The sequence below is a fragment of the Haemaphysalis longicornis genome, unplaced genomic scaffold, assembly GCF_048455015.1.
Source record: "Haemaphysalis longicornis isolate Haplotype H1 unplaced genomic scaffold, Haemaphysalis longicornis Haplotype H1 scaffold_4, whole genome shotgun sequence".
Lineage (NCBI taxonomy): Eukaryota > Metazoa > Arthropoda > Arachnida > Ixodida > Ixodidae > Haemaphysalis > Haemaphysalis longicornis.
In genome coordinates, this window is record NW_027526361.1 from 7265445 (window position 1) to 7280548 (window position 15104).

The 15104-nt window shown below is 51.1% G+C and overlaps 1 protein-coding gene across 6 annotated transcripts in view; it reads right to left on the reverse strand.

Moving 5' to 3' along the window:
• The window catches only part of LOC144178197 (alpha-tocopherol transfer protein-like), a 365130-nt gene continuing 350026 nt past the window's right edge, over positions 1-15104 (reverse strand). For 5 of the 6 annotated variants that reach the window (XM_077705850.1, XM_077705848.1, XM_077705847.1 and 2 more), the window contains 3 exons: positions 13754-13947; positions 1842-1952; positions 1-363 (listed from right to left, as the gene is read on the reverse strand). In XM_077705850.1, coding sequence (XP_077561976.1) covers positions 163-363; positions 1842-1952; positions 13754-13947 — 506 coding nt within the window. In that variant the 3' untranslated portion in view covers positions 1-162. Of the gene's footprint in view, positions 364-1087; positions 1154-1841; positions 1953-13753; positions 13948-15104 lie in introns of all 6 variants that reach the window. The other variant, XM_077705846.1, reaches the window with a different exon arrangement.

Sequence of the window (15104 nt, forward strand, 5' to 3'; positions counted from 1 at the left end):
GAATATTGTCCCTTTTATTTCCGAAAAGACACAGCGCAGATGCCAGTACAAAACCAAGTAAATCCCAGCATGCGCGTTGGTAGCCATCCCTTTTAAACTAAACCAAACTGTGCAGCATGGTTACTCGCACCAATATTCACACCCGATCGTTTTCTTTGTACGTTATCGTGAAGAGCGACGTTTCGGTTTAGCACCGAAGTACCCGAATTCGTTGTTCTTGACAAAGGCAGCTTCCTCAGAGTCCATCTGGTTCCAGAAGCTCTCGCAGTCATAGGGCTCGGTCTCGCCTCCATACTCTTCCGGCAACACACTCGGCGGGAGATCTTCGTATAACTTCCCGTAGCTTGCACCGTGGAAGTGGATCTACGACAACCGAAGTATACACAGCACTTTTAAATGTCAAATTATGGTGGTGCAAAAACAACGAACATTGGGCAGCAGCAAGGGTGCTTTTCTAGCAGTGCTCAAGGCTTACACTGCGCGTTGTCAGCATGTACTCTGGCTGATATTGTTTGCGTTCTGTTTCGGTTTTCAAAGCACCAAGCTTGGCATGGTTATCTGCGCATGAAACATTTTTTGTAGAACTGCGGACGACGTTCAAAGCACCATACCTTTCCTGCACGATTAGCTGGCTACATTACATTTATTCTTAAAATTCATTGCCATATCTTATGATAGGTTAAAAAAACTCCCCCGCTAATTTGGTGAATGCACGTTGCATAAAAGGGAAATGTCCACAGAACAATGCTCATACAGTTTAATTCAGTTTTTTATACCACAACCACAATAAATGCATTATTGCATGATACGTCTCCTCGCATGATAGTAAAGGACACCTGCTACAAGCAAGGGAAAATGCGATTATCTGATGCCAGGCTGGGTGTCACTTCCTGTGTGTCCTGTATTGCCACCTAGCATCCCTACAGAAGCAACACATGCTCCAATGCACGTGGCCGAAAGTGAACAGTGAGCAGCTCATGTACGTTTAATGCACACATAAAAACAGGACACAATTTCTTGTATGAAAAAAAAATAGAAAAAAAAGTTCTGAATAAAAATAAGTGTGGTCACAAAGCAGAACACTCACGGAACAGACGGTAACTATAGCTTCAGCAGAAGTTCATGGTGACAACAGCGCAAAAGGAGGCGAACACTAAGACGAAGAGAAAACACAAACACCCGCAACTGATTTTATTACACAAAACCCAGCCGTATTCATACTTGCACGTGAGAGCAAAAAAGAGTATAACACGAAAGAAAAGCAGATTACACTGCATGCTACCCAACATGACTGAAAAGGCCTCACGCGCAGTCCAGGTACGGAAGTTCTCTCGGGGACAACGTGGCCTAATGTAAACCAACGTGACGCCACTTTCCGTAATCCATGCGACATTTTATGCGACCATAGGCCTCTAACGTTTCGAGTCTTCTAAACGGGTGCACTGTTTTCGTTTTTTGTGCAACGCAACAATTTTTCAAACCCTTGTGACACCACATGCCCCGGATATTAAGCACTTTTTAGCCAACCAGAGACCATTGCCTATCTAGGTAATCGCTCTATCATCGAAGCTAACTAGCACTAAAGCGGATCGACCGACAATTCGAAGTGAGTAGTGTCTTTTTCACCAAGTTTTCATCTTTGAGGTCCATGTATTTTAGGGCGCCATCTTAGGCGCTCTGATTAACAAAATTTGAACTTTCATACAGTATCTTTTAGGCTAGTTCACGCTGTGTTTAGTTTTTCGTAACCACGCTCTTCCTTCAAGTATATGCTTATCTCCAAGAGGCAATTAATGGAAATGTTTCGGGCAAAGGCCTGAGATACCATAAATTTCACTTACCCTCTGAGCGAGTTTGCGTTTGATGAACGGCCTGAGCAGCACAAAGAGTAAATCCATGGCCTTTGACTCGCGAATGATGTGCACAGCCTTTAGCCGCATGGGCATGCAGTCCTGAGTACGATGGGCAGCAAAATACGGGGACATGAGAGAAAATGAAAAAAAAAAAACATTGATCAGGGACACTACAGGTCACTGACGGCCAATTCATTATTCACACGAAGGCATGATGCAGCCGCTGTACTCAAATACGGCTAGGACTTTTTTTTTTGTTAAAATCAGTGGAAACATAAGTAGGAACTAGGCCGGAGTCTTTTTTTTTCTTCAAAATCTGCGACTTTAACTGAAAAACGTCGATTATTATGGCAGCGTGGCTTGAGGCTCACTATTTGTTTGTGGCGGGTTTGCCATCGTGTGACAACGTTAAGGATGTGAAAAAAATCACACCATATCCACGGAATGAATGATGATAAGTGGGGCGAAGCTCGAGAGGGGGAGATCATCGGTAACCGTAACTGTCCCGTGAAAGTTCGCCCATTACATCATTAAGAAAGACGTAAGACTGTGTGCGTACATTGTACAAATCAACTTTTATTTTCGGAGTCAACGCTCCCAGGCCCAGACCTGGTGAAAGACCCCGCGCCATCGAGGACTACCCCGCACCTCCACCACAATTTGTCACGTAGGATGGGACACAACGGTAAAGAAAGAACTTTTATTTAGGGCGAACTTGTGCCCGAACAAGACGAGAGGAAACGAGCAAAGGTCCTTGCTTCTCGTTCGATCTGCGAGAACGACTGCCTGCGTTCGTGGCGTGATATCTTGCGTGATCTCCCCCTCGCAGTGCACGTGCGCTCGCGTCTCCGTTGGCGAACACAGACAAGCTCGCGCTCCCGGTGCCGAGTTTGCGCTGCCGGTTGCAGCCGGTTCTTGCGCGTGCAACGCGGCCCACTTTGCGACATCTCCGAAAGCATGCGGCGGTGACGTACCACGAGACACAAGGGATGGACAGACCCATGACTTCAGGAGCTTCGCCCCTAAAACACACGAGTTGAAGTTCACTGTGCAGTGGTTGTGTAGTGAACACCTCACCGTCGCATTGCTTGTTTTCGATACTGTTTTGGTGGGAGGGGCCATATAGATTGCCATGCTACCACATTTATCCATTTGAAGGGACCTACTAAAAAGCCTGCTTCTTCCCCATAACAACGTTACCAATTCTAACTCAGGCGTGAAATATCGATCTAAACATTGTTACGTGGCAGAATAACGATGAGACGAACCATGATTGATGAGGCGATGATTTAATGGGTGTCAGCACTCTTGGCGCCTTTGGGGAGTGAGGGATTTGGCGGACGCCGCTGCTGAGGGCCAGTGTTCGCCAAACCCCCCACTTACAACCGCGGTGGCAAGAGCTTCTTCACTGTATATTCTCATCACATCGTTGATCTTTACCGAACTCATAATGCTACCGTCGCCTCGACCAGGGCGGTCCCCTTCGAGGAGAGGGTTATGTTACGCCATCAAAGACGAGGAAGGCGGCAGCGGCGTGTAGCGTCACGCACGAGCATCTGCGATGACGACGAAGTGGGGTGGGTCGCGCTGCCTGGCTCGGACTCACCCATGGCCACCTTGTACATAGATCGTGTGTAAATAGATCGTTTATCATCCTTAAACATGGCTCGCCTCCTTACTTCTGCCACCACGTAACAATTTCAAGCAAAACATGTAAAGCAGGGGCGGCTGCCTTTCTCGCTGGCACTTCGTGACGTCACGGAGACTGTTTGTGCGATTGGCGACCGCTGACGAAAGTCAACCGCCAAGAAACATGGCTGCGCGATTGCAGAGATGCCTCTGGTCGCTCTTAATTATATCACTTGAGTGCAAACGACCAGTTGACATGGTGAAAACTCTGTTTTTACTGCTCCCCCTATTGCGTGACTGTTAATGTCGCGTAGCGCGAAATTTAATTTTTTTAGATGTTACCTATGTCGTTTTTGTTGAAAAATGTATTTCGATGCTGAAATGTAGTTAAGTGCGGTTACAAAAAGTTTTGTTCTTTCTTCATGGCCCCTTTAACCTGCGCTCGAGTTTTCTTTCTTCGCATTGCGTGATGACAAATATTTCATGTTCTCATTGCTGCACTGCGCGTGCCGACATGTCCAATGTGCGATTCAGTTTTCTACGCGTGGGGCTCAACAAGTCGCGCATTTTCTCTTTTTTAGATGTGAAGCATCTCTTGCTCGGGGGGATGTCCCACGTCCGTGCCCCGTCCGCAGCGCCTCTGATGATGATTGTGGCAGGATGCCCCTAGGGATTGGCCAACCAACGAACCCATCACGAGATAGCTTCCCGTTCAACCACCGTCGTCATCTTCCCGTAGGGGAACCGCTGAAGAAGAAGAAGGAGAAGAAGACAAAGCTGCGAAGAGGAGGGCGTGTACGTTGTTCTCAGCCGGTGCACCAACGTCAACAACCTTTACCTCACCAACGCTGACGGAGACTACCGATTCTACCACAAAGACAACATCGACAAGAACATGATGAACAAGTTTCGGCGCCTCGAGAACCACCGCCTACTCATCGTAACACAACAGTACTTGCGTGCCTTTGCCACCGATGTGGACCCGGACGCCGAATTCCCCCTGGCGCTACTAAACACCAGATCACTCAACATAACGGCAACACAATGGAACCACACGGAACCCCCATAATGCTTCGCATCCTTATCAGGGTTCCCCACGGGAAGATGGTGTAATTTTTTTTTCTACTAAAGTGGGATGTCCGACAAGTATACGTTGCTGGTGTTGGTCGTAATGGTGGGGGTTGTTGTGTAGTATCAGGCGGTGTTAGCCTGGCTGGGTATTCTGGCATTTGCTCCGCCCGAGCTCATCCTAATTAGTCAATGTTAGGGTCTTTTCACCAGGAGTCCGCCAGTTCCGTCTCCTGAAGGAAGCTTAGTAGAAGGCACGACACGTCTATCCGCGTCATCCAATGTCCCCTCGGGAAGACGATGTGGTCCAGAGTGTTGCGAGGGGCTGCCAACTTTCGAATCGCTCAATGCATTGCAGTCCGCTCGACATCATGCTCTGGGCAACGGGACATGATGTTCTGGGCAATATTGTATAGTGGTGTACATCCCCTATCACTGCTCATGACGAACACAGAGGCGATCGCACGAGACCCACCTTGAATAGCCATGCTGTGGTCTTCGCTGATCCTGTTCGGATGCGGTACAGCAAAGTTGCCTCCGATCCTGTAAGTCCCTTTATGACGCAATGTTGATGATAGGGGTCTCCCAAGGACTTGAAATGTTGGACGACTGTTCGCCTGAAGTCGTTCCTGTGATCGGCGGAAACTTCGATAGTCGCTACCAATGACAGCGCATTCCGTGCCATCTGATCAGCGGTGTCATTGCCCTTGACGCCAGCATGAGATGGAATCCATTGAAAACGCACATTAAAACCCTTGCTGCTGAGTTCTTGCACAAGCCTTAAGGAGCACTGACAGACCCGTTTCGTGGGATTCCCACGCTGCAAACGTTGCAGTGCTGCTTTTAAATCAGTCAGAATTAAAACTTCCTGTTGCTTGTATGACTTCATCATCAGCCTCTCTACACCCACAGTAGGGCAAAAGCCTCTCGCATAGATCTCCAATTATCCCGGTCCTATGCTAACTGTGACCAAATTATCCCCGCAAACTTCTTGATCTCATCTGTCCATGTAACTTTCTGCCGTCGCTGCCACGCTTGCCTTCTCTAGCGATCCATTCTGTTACCTTTAATGACCAACGGTCATTTTGCCTTGTAATTAGATGTTCTTCCCACACCCATTTCTTCTTCTTAATTTCTACTAATATGTCCTTAACACGCGTTTGTTGCCTGACCCACTCCTCTCTCTCTTCTTGTCTCTTACACCTATAATCTCCCTTTCCATTGCTCGCTGAGTTGTCCTCAATTTAAGTTGAACCCTTTTAGTGAGCCTTTAATTTCTGCTCCATAGGTGAGTACCGGTAAGATGCAGCTGCCATACACTTTCTTCTTCAGGGATAGTGGTAGGCTGCCTTTCATTATCTGAAAATGCCTTGTGGGAATCGTGGAGAACCGCAACCTGCGATCCCGAGCCAGCGCGCGCTTCGGGAGAGACGCTTGTGCGCTGGAACCGGTCCGGCGCTCCGCTGGTTCGTCGGCGTCCCCCGAGAGATGGCGCCACCGATGTGTGCGGGGATAGGCGCGCGGGCGCGGGCGGCGCGAGCGTGCGCGCACGGGAGGAGGACGTCTCGTCGGAGACACGGTCGGGGCGAGATCGGCGGGAACATCGCGGCGATTGCGGATACCATGCATCTCAGCTGGGAGCTTTGTTTGTCGCGCGCCGTGAGTGCCCACCTCCCGTTCGCGGTCACCACCCGGACGGCGTGATTCGTGAACGCCGTCGAGCCCTGTGCTCGCATGCTTTGGGATTCCCCAAATAAACGGCTGTGCTTCGGCACTACTGTCTTCTGTGTTCTCGTATCGGCGAACCTCGCTGGGCTGCCGTAGCCATGGGAGCCCGCGTGGTTGACACGCCGGGAGCTAGCGTGGGGGCCTACCCCAGAGAGCTGGCAAGGCCCCCGAGGAACCCCTCATATATCCCACATGGCGCCCGAACGTGGGTCTCGTATTCGGACGAATTCGAGGTTGCTAGCTCCCCGAGAAATGCGTTGCTGCAGTCGTAGCCCGCTACCCTTTGTCCGGAAGACTTCGGACGAAACGCCTCGCGCCAGTCGGTTGCAGGCAGACAGTTATGATGCCCGATACAGCCGTGACGGCAAATGTGTAAACCTTCCTACACGCACCAGGCGGTGAGTCAGTAGGATACCTCCGAGCACCGCAGTCGCGGCCCGCTTGCGAGACGGGAGGTGCGTAGGCCTTGTTCCAACCTGGCGGCGGGTCGCCTTCCTCGTAGCGCCGTCCCCGCGCAGTCGCGCCGGCGGCGCCGGTTGAAGTTTCCCCCAGGCGCGGCGGACAGTACCGAGCGAGGGTGCGGTGTTTGGGAGTTCGCAAGCCGCACGATGAGCCCGCCGCTACTGCGCTTCGAGTCCGAGGCGGAGTGTTTGCCGATTTGACGCCTGACAAAGAGCGAGGGGGATCGCTGAAGAATCAGTCTCCTCTCGCTGCGGGGGGAAGCGGGAGCAATGGGACCGTTGTCTCCGCGCTTCCGGAGTGCGTGCGTCTCGATGCCGTGAAGTCTCCGCTTGAGATTGCGTTTAGGCAGTAAGAGCTTCGCGCGGCTCGGCAGCGGGCTCGTTGGTCGCGAGAGATCGCCAGTCTTAGTAAGAGACGGACTCTCAGGCGACCTATACCGGTGATGTGCGCCCGTAAGCCGCTGGTATTGCGGTTGGCGCTGGCTCTACGGCAGCTTGTATTGCTGCGAGTGAGTTGCAGGAGCCCGCCTGCTTGATGCTGACGCTGCTTTGCCGACCAACGCACCAGGCCGAAATAGCTCGGACGGGCGTTTCGATGCCGACAACCCGTAATAGTCAGGCGAGCTGCCTCCAGGCGGGGGTGGCGGCTGGAGCACAGTTACCGGACTCGTGATTCCGCGAGCAAGCGAACGTGCAAGGGGGAGTCCCCTCGGGCATCTTTGTTACCCTATTTGGCGAGATCGTCGATAAGGTTTCCGGCCAGTCACAGGAGATTGCGGAGTCCCGCTGCCCCCCACTTCAAGTTCGGGAATCGTTTAAACTGGACGGTGAGAGCGAGACCTGCAGCATACGGATACCACCGGGAGCCACGCCAGTCACCACTGCCACGGACAGCGAGGATGGCCTGCTGAACCACCGGCGGGGCCGAGCGCGGTTCGTGGAGCTGCTACTCCAGTTACTGCTCCGGCCTGCCGGGCGGCAGCCAACCGTTCGGGAGGACCTGCGGCCGAAGCGGCCACGGAACCCAGGAGGCGGCGGTATCTGGCGCCTACGCGAGCGGCGCGAGCCTTCGGGCAGCCGCAGTGGGCGCGGCCGTTCCTGTTGCCGCCTCGAGCTGGGAGTGGGGGTCGCATCATGGCGCGACCCCGGCGTTCGTCGGCTGCGGCTGCAGCTACACCCGGGCCTGCCAACCTGCTGTGCTGCCCAACCGCGAGAGACTTGGAACCATTGCAATGTGTTTGCGGGTTTGTGAGGCGAGCATCGCGACGGCGGCATCGTGTGGCGAACTTTGGTGTGGAGTGGCGTTCGGTGGCTGTTTTGCTGACTTGAGACGTGACGAGTGTGGTGCACCGTGGCGTCACTCGAGCTCAAGTGGCGTCCAGTTTTAGGGGGGAGGAGTGTGGGAATCGTGGAGAACCGCGACCTGCGATCCCGAGCCAGCGCGCGCTTCGGGAGAGACGCTTGTGCGCTGGAACCGGTCCGGCGCTCCGCTGGTTCGTCGGCGTCCCCCGAGAGATGGCGCCACCGATGTGTGCGGGGATAGGCGCGCGGGCGCGGGCGGCGCGAGCGTGCGCGCACGGGAGAAGGGGAGACTCGTCGGAGACCCGGCTGGGACGAGATCGGCGGAACATGGCGGCGGTGATGGATACGTGCATCTCAGGTGGGAGCTTTGTTTGTCGCGCGCCGTGAGTGCCTACCTCCCGTTCGCGGTCACGACCCGGACGGCGTGATTCGTGAACGCCGTCGATCCTTGTGCTCGCATGCTTTGGGATTCCCCAAATAAACGGCTGTGCTTCGGCACTACTGTCTACTGTGTTCTCGTATCGGCGAACCTCGCTGGGCTGCCGTAGCCATGGGAGCCCGCGTGGTTGACACGCCGGGAGCTAGCGTGGTGGCTTACGCCAGGACTGGCTAAGTCGCCCCGAGGAACCTCACGTATATCCCACAGCCTGCTGAATGCACTAAACCCCATTCTTATCCTTCTAATTATCTCTGCCTCATGGTTGGTATTGGATGTCACTGCTTGGGCTAAGTAGATATATTCGCTTATCACTTCCACTGCCTTGCCACCTATCTTAAGTTTCCTTAAAGCAGCCGCGATGGCAATGCATTCGGTTTCGGTGAGGGGGGGGCACTACGATCCATCCGCGCAACCCAGAAAACCTTGGCATCAGGAGTGACATACGCCGCTGCACTAACCCCTCTGTGCGGATTGACTGAGCCGTCCGTGAAAATTTGAAGGCGATTGGAGTAACAGTTCTCCAGGTGTTCAAGCACCAAAAATCGAGCTTTTCCCGGTCACTGATATGGCACAAAATTCTCAGAGTGTTAAGAGCAGTGTGCGCATGAGAGGCCGTCCTTGTGCGTAGCCGCCTTATTATTGTTCTTCCAGCACTGATTTCCCCTAGACGCATTATCTGCGTCAGTAACCTCTGCGACGCCATCAACCGGAGTGTAGCAGACTTGCTCTCCCGTATGACCTTTTCGTCCGCCGCTTCCCGAGGAACTCCATTTGCTGTCTTCGGCCCCTTCCTGTAGAACGCTTTGTGGCGCTCATACTGGGATTCTGAGGGGGAGATCAGAGGCAACTGGTAAAGAATACGACTCAAAATCAGTGCTGAGTGCCGCTTAATCATGGACGCCGGGTGATTCCCAGACTTAGCTCTAGCAATCCTCCTCAAAATGTTCACACGGAGAAGCAGAGCCGAAATAGTCATGTCCACTGCCCGACGCCAATGCATTCTACTGTCCAGGGTGACGTGATTGGCTTGACGGATAGACAGGCTGCCCAATGTTAAATTAAATCGGGTGGACCATCGCCGGTTCCCGTGGAAAACAACAAAACAGGACATCTTGGCTGAAAGCGTCAGTCCAATGGAGGACAGATATTTGTGCGTGGTGTGTGAACACTCCGTTGAGCCGTCACTGCCAGTCGCTTATATTGATATCCGAACAACCAGATACAAACATCGTCAGCGTGCACAGATACGTGAGCTCGTTGTCGAACTTCTTGTAGAGCTCCAGATAACTCAGCCATGGCCACATTGAAAAGTATAGGGTATAAAACCATACACTGAGGTACTCCCCTTGAGACGTTTCTTTTTTCGCTGAGCACACTCTCCAACCGTACTTGCATGTATACCTGTCTGTGGGAAAGCCGTGAACGAAGAGAAAGGTTTTCTGACACCCTAGTCTGTGTATTCTGTATACTATTGCTTGTCTTAGGACACAATCATAAGCCTTCGAGCCGTCAAAAAAAATGTGCGCCAATCCACCCGATGAATGTGCTTGGAAAGCAAAGCTGTAAGCGGAACCCACAACGATTACGTATACGACATCACTTAAATTCACTGACGTGGCTCTAGAAATAGTGAAACCAGAGACAAGTGAAATGCACTTCAACCCACTCTTTATTACTTCGAAGAGATATTCTTTGCTAAGGTCAAATCAAGCATGATAAATGAACAGTGAGTTATGTTGGGGAAGCACATGAGTGGAAGCTATATTTTTATAAAATTACAGGAAGCTCAAACCCGGTGTTAGACGATTTCACTTTTCCGTCTCTGCCGCCGCCGACCAAGGCGACAAAATCTGAGAGATAGAGAAGGAGGAGGTGAAGGAAATAATTTATTCAGATTTATGAACGGCCCAAAAGGCGGGCCAGGGGAGTGGTTCCTTCTTTCATTGAGGCCACATGCATTCGGCGCCGCCTGTGTTTTGTCCACCAGCTGAAGCTGGGTAGGCAGAGAGGGGCTGTACAGCAGCTTCTCCCATTGCTCTTGTTGGGTAGTTGACGGAAAGAAAGGAGGGTGCTCAGGGATAAAGTCGCACACCATGATTATGTGGCGGAGTTTCTACTTCTGAGAAAAATTTATATTCAGTGTCGTAGCCATTCGGGTGCATTGAGTGAAGACGCGTCCGTTGGTATGGGCTATAGGGTAGTTGTTCCGTTGAAAGTTCAGGGTGCTGTGAAGGTAGGATCTGTCTCTGAAGGCGATAATGCTGGGTTATGTACCAGGACGTGACAAGCGGGTGCCAGTACTCGTGCAGCTCCATAGGAGGGGGGGGGGGGTAAAAGCGCAGGCCTGTTGTGGGCGTACTGGTTGCCCTCCATAGAAGCGTGAGCAGCGTTTAGATGAGCTGAATGGAACCGGTTGGGCAGTGTTTTTTTAGCACACGCAGTGCATCGTGGGACACCCACCCCGGCTGGTAATTATGCTAGGGAATCGGTGACTACCTTCCGAACCCATGGTTGAGCGAGAGCCAAGGCGATGGCTGCCTCTCCTGCTGCCATCATGTCTTGGATCTTGTGTGAGGCACACGCAAGTAGGTTGGTTCTGGTAGTAGCCACGATGATGGCGTACTGCTGCCCTCGATGTTGGAAGGCGTCTGTGTAGATAACTGCATGATCCACGCCGAGGGTGGTGCTGAGCGCTTGAGCCCGTGCTCGTCGGCGACCTTCGTTGTGTGACGGGTTCATATTTCTAAGTAAAGGGAACATCTTTAGTTTTTGTCGCCAAAAGTCCAGGAGTACATCAAGCGGAGTGACATTCTGTGCTGCCCAGCCGATCTGGTGAAGGATGCGGCGACCCACTGCAGTTCTGCTCATTCGGAGCTTCTGGATAGAAAGATGACCCTCTCTCCTCTCTGCCACCGTGTCGTGGAGCCCCATACTAAGCACAAACTTCATGGACGCACTCATGGGAAGACCAATGGCCCGCTTAACCGCATTTATAATCATTATACCAAGCATCTTTATGTCATCCTTGCCGAGAAGAAGATAGGGGGTGACGTATGCGATACTCTAGAGGACGAAAACTTGCGTTAATCGAAGAGTAGCGGATTCCTTGAGGCCTCGCTTTCTGCTGACAGCACGCCTGATAATGTGTATGATTTGATTGATGCTCAGTTTGAGACGCTGCTAGAATCGTCACTCTTCGTGTTGGACTGGGGATGTAGGCCTGACCACCAAGAAGTATTTGAGTGTCTTCCTTGGTGCGTCGTTTGGCGTGAGGGCGGACGACAAGAAGCTGTGATTTTTGAGGTGAACACTGGAGGCCACAGGCTTCAGCATACTGGCGTACTGGAAATGAAATTGCATGCGTGGGCGTGAGCTTCCTTTAATTTTTGTAAGTCCTGGCGCATGCTGAAGGTGCGCACATGGTCGCTACACGTGCCGTAGGCGGAGCTTACAGCGGCGCGAGAGGTTGCGCGTCGCTATCAGGTGGCATTCAGCGAGAGCGCAGGCGGTAAACCCGCAGATGTGTTTGGTGAGTGCACCACCTGTCTTCTCCGTTTTCACGTGGGCTCGTAGCTCAATCGGTAAGACAACGGGTTCACGCTCCATTACTATATTAGTTCCAGATTCGAATCCTGGCGGTGCCACTAACGTCTTTTATTTGTTCGCGGGAGTTTTCTGTTGACACCAACGGTCGCGAAAGAACCCGTGGGGGGTAGAGGTAAAAAGCTTTGCTTTAAAACAGAGCTATAGTTGAGAGTCCCTGCGCTCGGTTATGTTCGACATGGCTGATAAAGTCCACAACACTATTCTGGGCATGTAGGCACCGCCTAAAACCAGTCATGCAAGATGGTAGTTGTTTATAATGATCTAGCCACCAGGTTACCCTCGCAAAAACCAATTTCTCCGTCAACTTCGTCATACAGGATGTGAGGGAAACAGGCCGGTATGAAGACACCGCCGTTCGGTCCTTTCCAAGCCTAATAACCGGCACAACCCAGGCGAGCATCCACGAAGAAGGAATGGCACCCGTCTTCCAAATACGGGAAGTACCAAGGAGATCGTTTTTGCGTTCTGCCGGCAAATTAAGCGGCATTTGATCGTTGATTTCGTCAGGGCCTGGTGCACACCGTCACCGTAAGGTACTTAGCGCGCTCTGTAACTCCCAAAGCGTGAATGCGGCATCCAACGCTGAGGAAGGCAAGGAGGCTAACGGTGAAGAGAGTTCCCTATACATTGTCGAAGTGTATGCGCCCGCAAATTCCTCAGCCAATTGGGAGATCATCACACCCTTCCGTAATGTCAAGGCTGCTTTATCGGACGTGACCTTCCAGACAACGAGTTTACGATGCTCCAAATTCGAGGCGCTGGTGTGAATACGCTTAATGAAGAGCAAAACGCAGCCCATTGGTAGCGCCCTAATATGATCGTATAGCGCCGGATAGCGGAGTTTAGTCTGTTGAAGGTGATCTTCAGTTTTGGATCCCCCTTTCTTCGCTTAAGCTGCCGGTCGGCTCGCCGCCTGGCGTTACACAGGTCCTTCAGTTTCAAATGTGCCTCTTCGAAGTGACACGGTCGCTTACAAATTGCTGTTGCCTTCTCTTTAGGCTCTGATATATCTTTCAACAGGTCGTTTGGTACGACACCCAGCTCCTCTCTGTACCGGTCCCAGTTGGCAACACAGGCAATCTCCACTTAGCTGTGGGGGAAGCCAGCGGCGTTATGTAGATAGGAAAGTGGTCGCTGCCCATACGGTCGGGCGCTGCGCAACACTGAATCTGTATATCACCGGTATGGAGAGAGATCAATAGTGTTTGCCGACACACCGATCGGGAAAGTGTGGGAGCCCCATCATTCGCAACACACCGGTTGAAACAGTCAATGACGTTGGCAAGATGTTTGCCTCTTGCATCCGTCTTTTTGTCGCCCCACAGACAATGATGGGCATTGAAGTCCCCACAGACGATCCTAGAAGCGGGACAGCGATTACTGCACTGTTCCAAGAGAACTGTGTAATCTATTTGTCTTCGTGGAGACACATAAACTGATGCAACGCTAAGCCTGCGCACGCCCAGTTGAATGCTCACCGCATCCACTTCCGCTACGTCCGAGCAAAGATCTCTAACCGGCAAAGATACATCACTGACCTCGCGCCGGATGTACAGTGCGGGACTGCAATTTCATTGCTACCTTCTACATCTAAAGAACATGGTCAAAGCAGTCCTTTTCTACGTAATTTTGCTGAACTGTAAAGTACCGTGGAAAAATAATCATACCTGTACATATTCCAGGAAACGTCGCAGCAGGCCAATGTTGCACGAAAACAATTTGTCCAGGGTGAATCCAGCCGAATCACATAGGATGCTGACGCCGGCTGCCTGAGACGCGGGGTCCGTTGCCATGTGTTCCAAACACAGAAGTACGGATTTTTGCAGCGTAACGTATGACACCTCTCTGGGAATCCATAAACCTGTGTGTGTGGGAAGAAGAATAGGCGAGAATTAGGTCGTTTTGCTGTTACTGAACAGGTACACGCTTTGCCAGAGCGCTTGTTTTACTAGAATCTAAAGTGCCAGAAACCACCGCTTCAACTGCTCTACGAGCTGTTCACCTTTGAGGGCAGTCTAATTCGAGGGTGGTGGTGATCAGAAGAGAACAGCTAACTGCACGCTGCAGCGCCCGACAACTCGTAAGACTGATTGGTCATTTCTCCACTTCAGTTTCTGCAGATTAGTTTTATAGAGCTATGAAGTGGGTCCATGAGCCCTAAAATGCAACTCCGCTTCTTGGCCAATCCGCCGCGACGGACTTGTGCCCTGGATGAAGGAACAACAACAAACCGCGGGAGCAGGAGGAGACGGTGTAATAGCATGGCGTTGCTTTCATTTTGAGTATTTGAGTATTTCATTTTTACTTCTTGGCAAAACAAGCGGAGGCTGAGACTAAAGGCGGAGGTGGCCTGACGAAGGCCTCAGCCACCCGTTTGCAGTGTACTTAATAACAGGGCTGTTCACAAATTTAAGCATAATAGCATAATCGTAATAGAAAAATAGCACAAAGCAAAGTCATTACTACATTTCCTATGTATTATACAAAGCATAGGTCTTAGAATCACAGAAGCATCACAGTGTACACATAAACGCAGTCATTCATACGCATTAACTTTCATCCATTACACTATTACGTCACAATTACGTATTAGTGCATTTTAGTTTCTAATTGGTATTAATTTCTACCTTTAGGGGAAATATCGACATGTACTTCAAACACTTAATTATATATCAGTATTGCAAGAGTTTTGCTAAACGCTTTCTTTGACCTGTTTTTTAAACGTGGGTTCACTGGCGTCGGAGTTTAATTTTTCTCCAAATTTATTTAATATTTCAGTTGACTGGTACAAGAAAGATTGCTCACCATAGCTCATTCTTACTTTTGGAGTGTGCCGTATTGTATGCCTGAGATGGTAGCCAGAAGATTTATTGTTAACTTGATTGGGGGGTTTTGCTTATACATGGTGTGCAGAACCTTCATGTAATAGATTTGGTCAGCTCGAAGCATTGAATATTCATTAAATAAAGGAATTCTCCTCAAATCTGCGTAACAGCCATGATAATATAAATATATGCG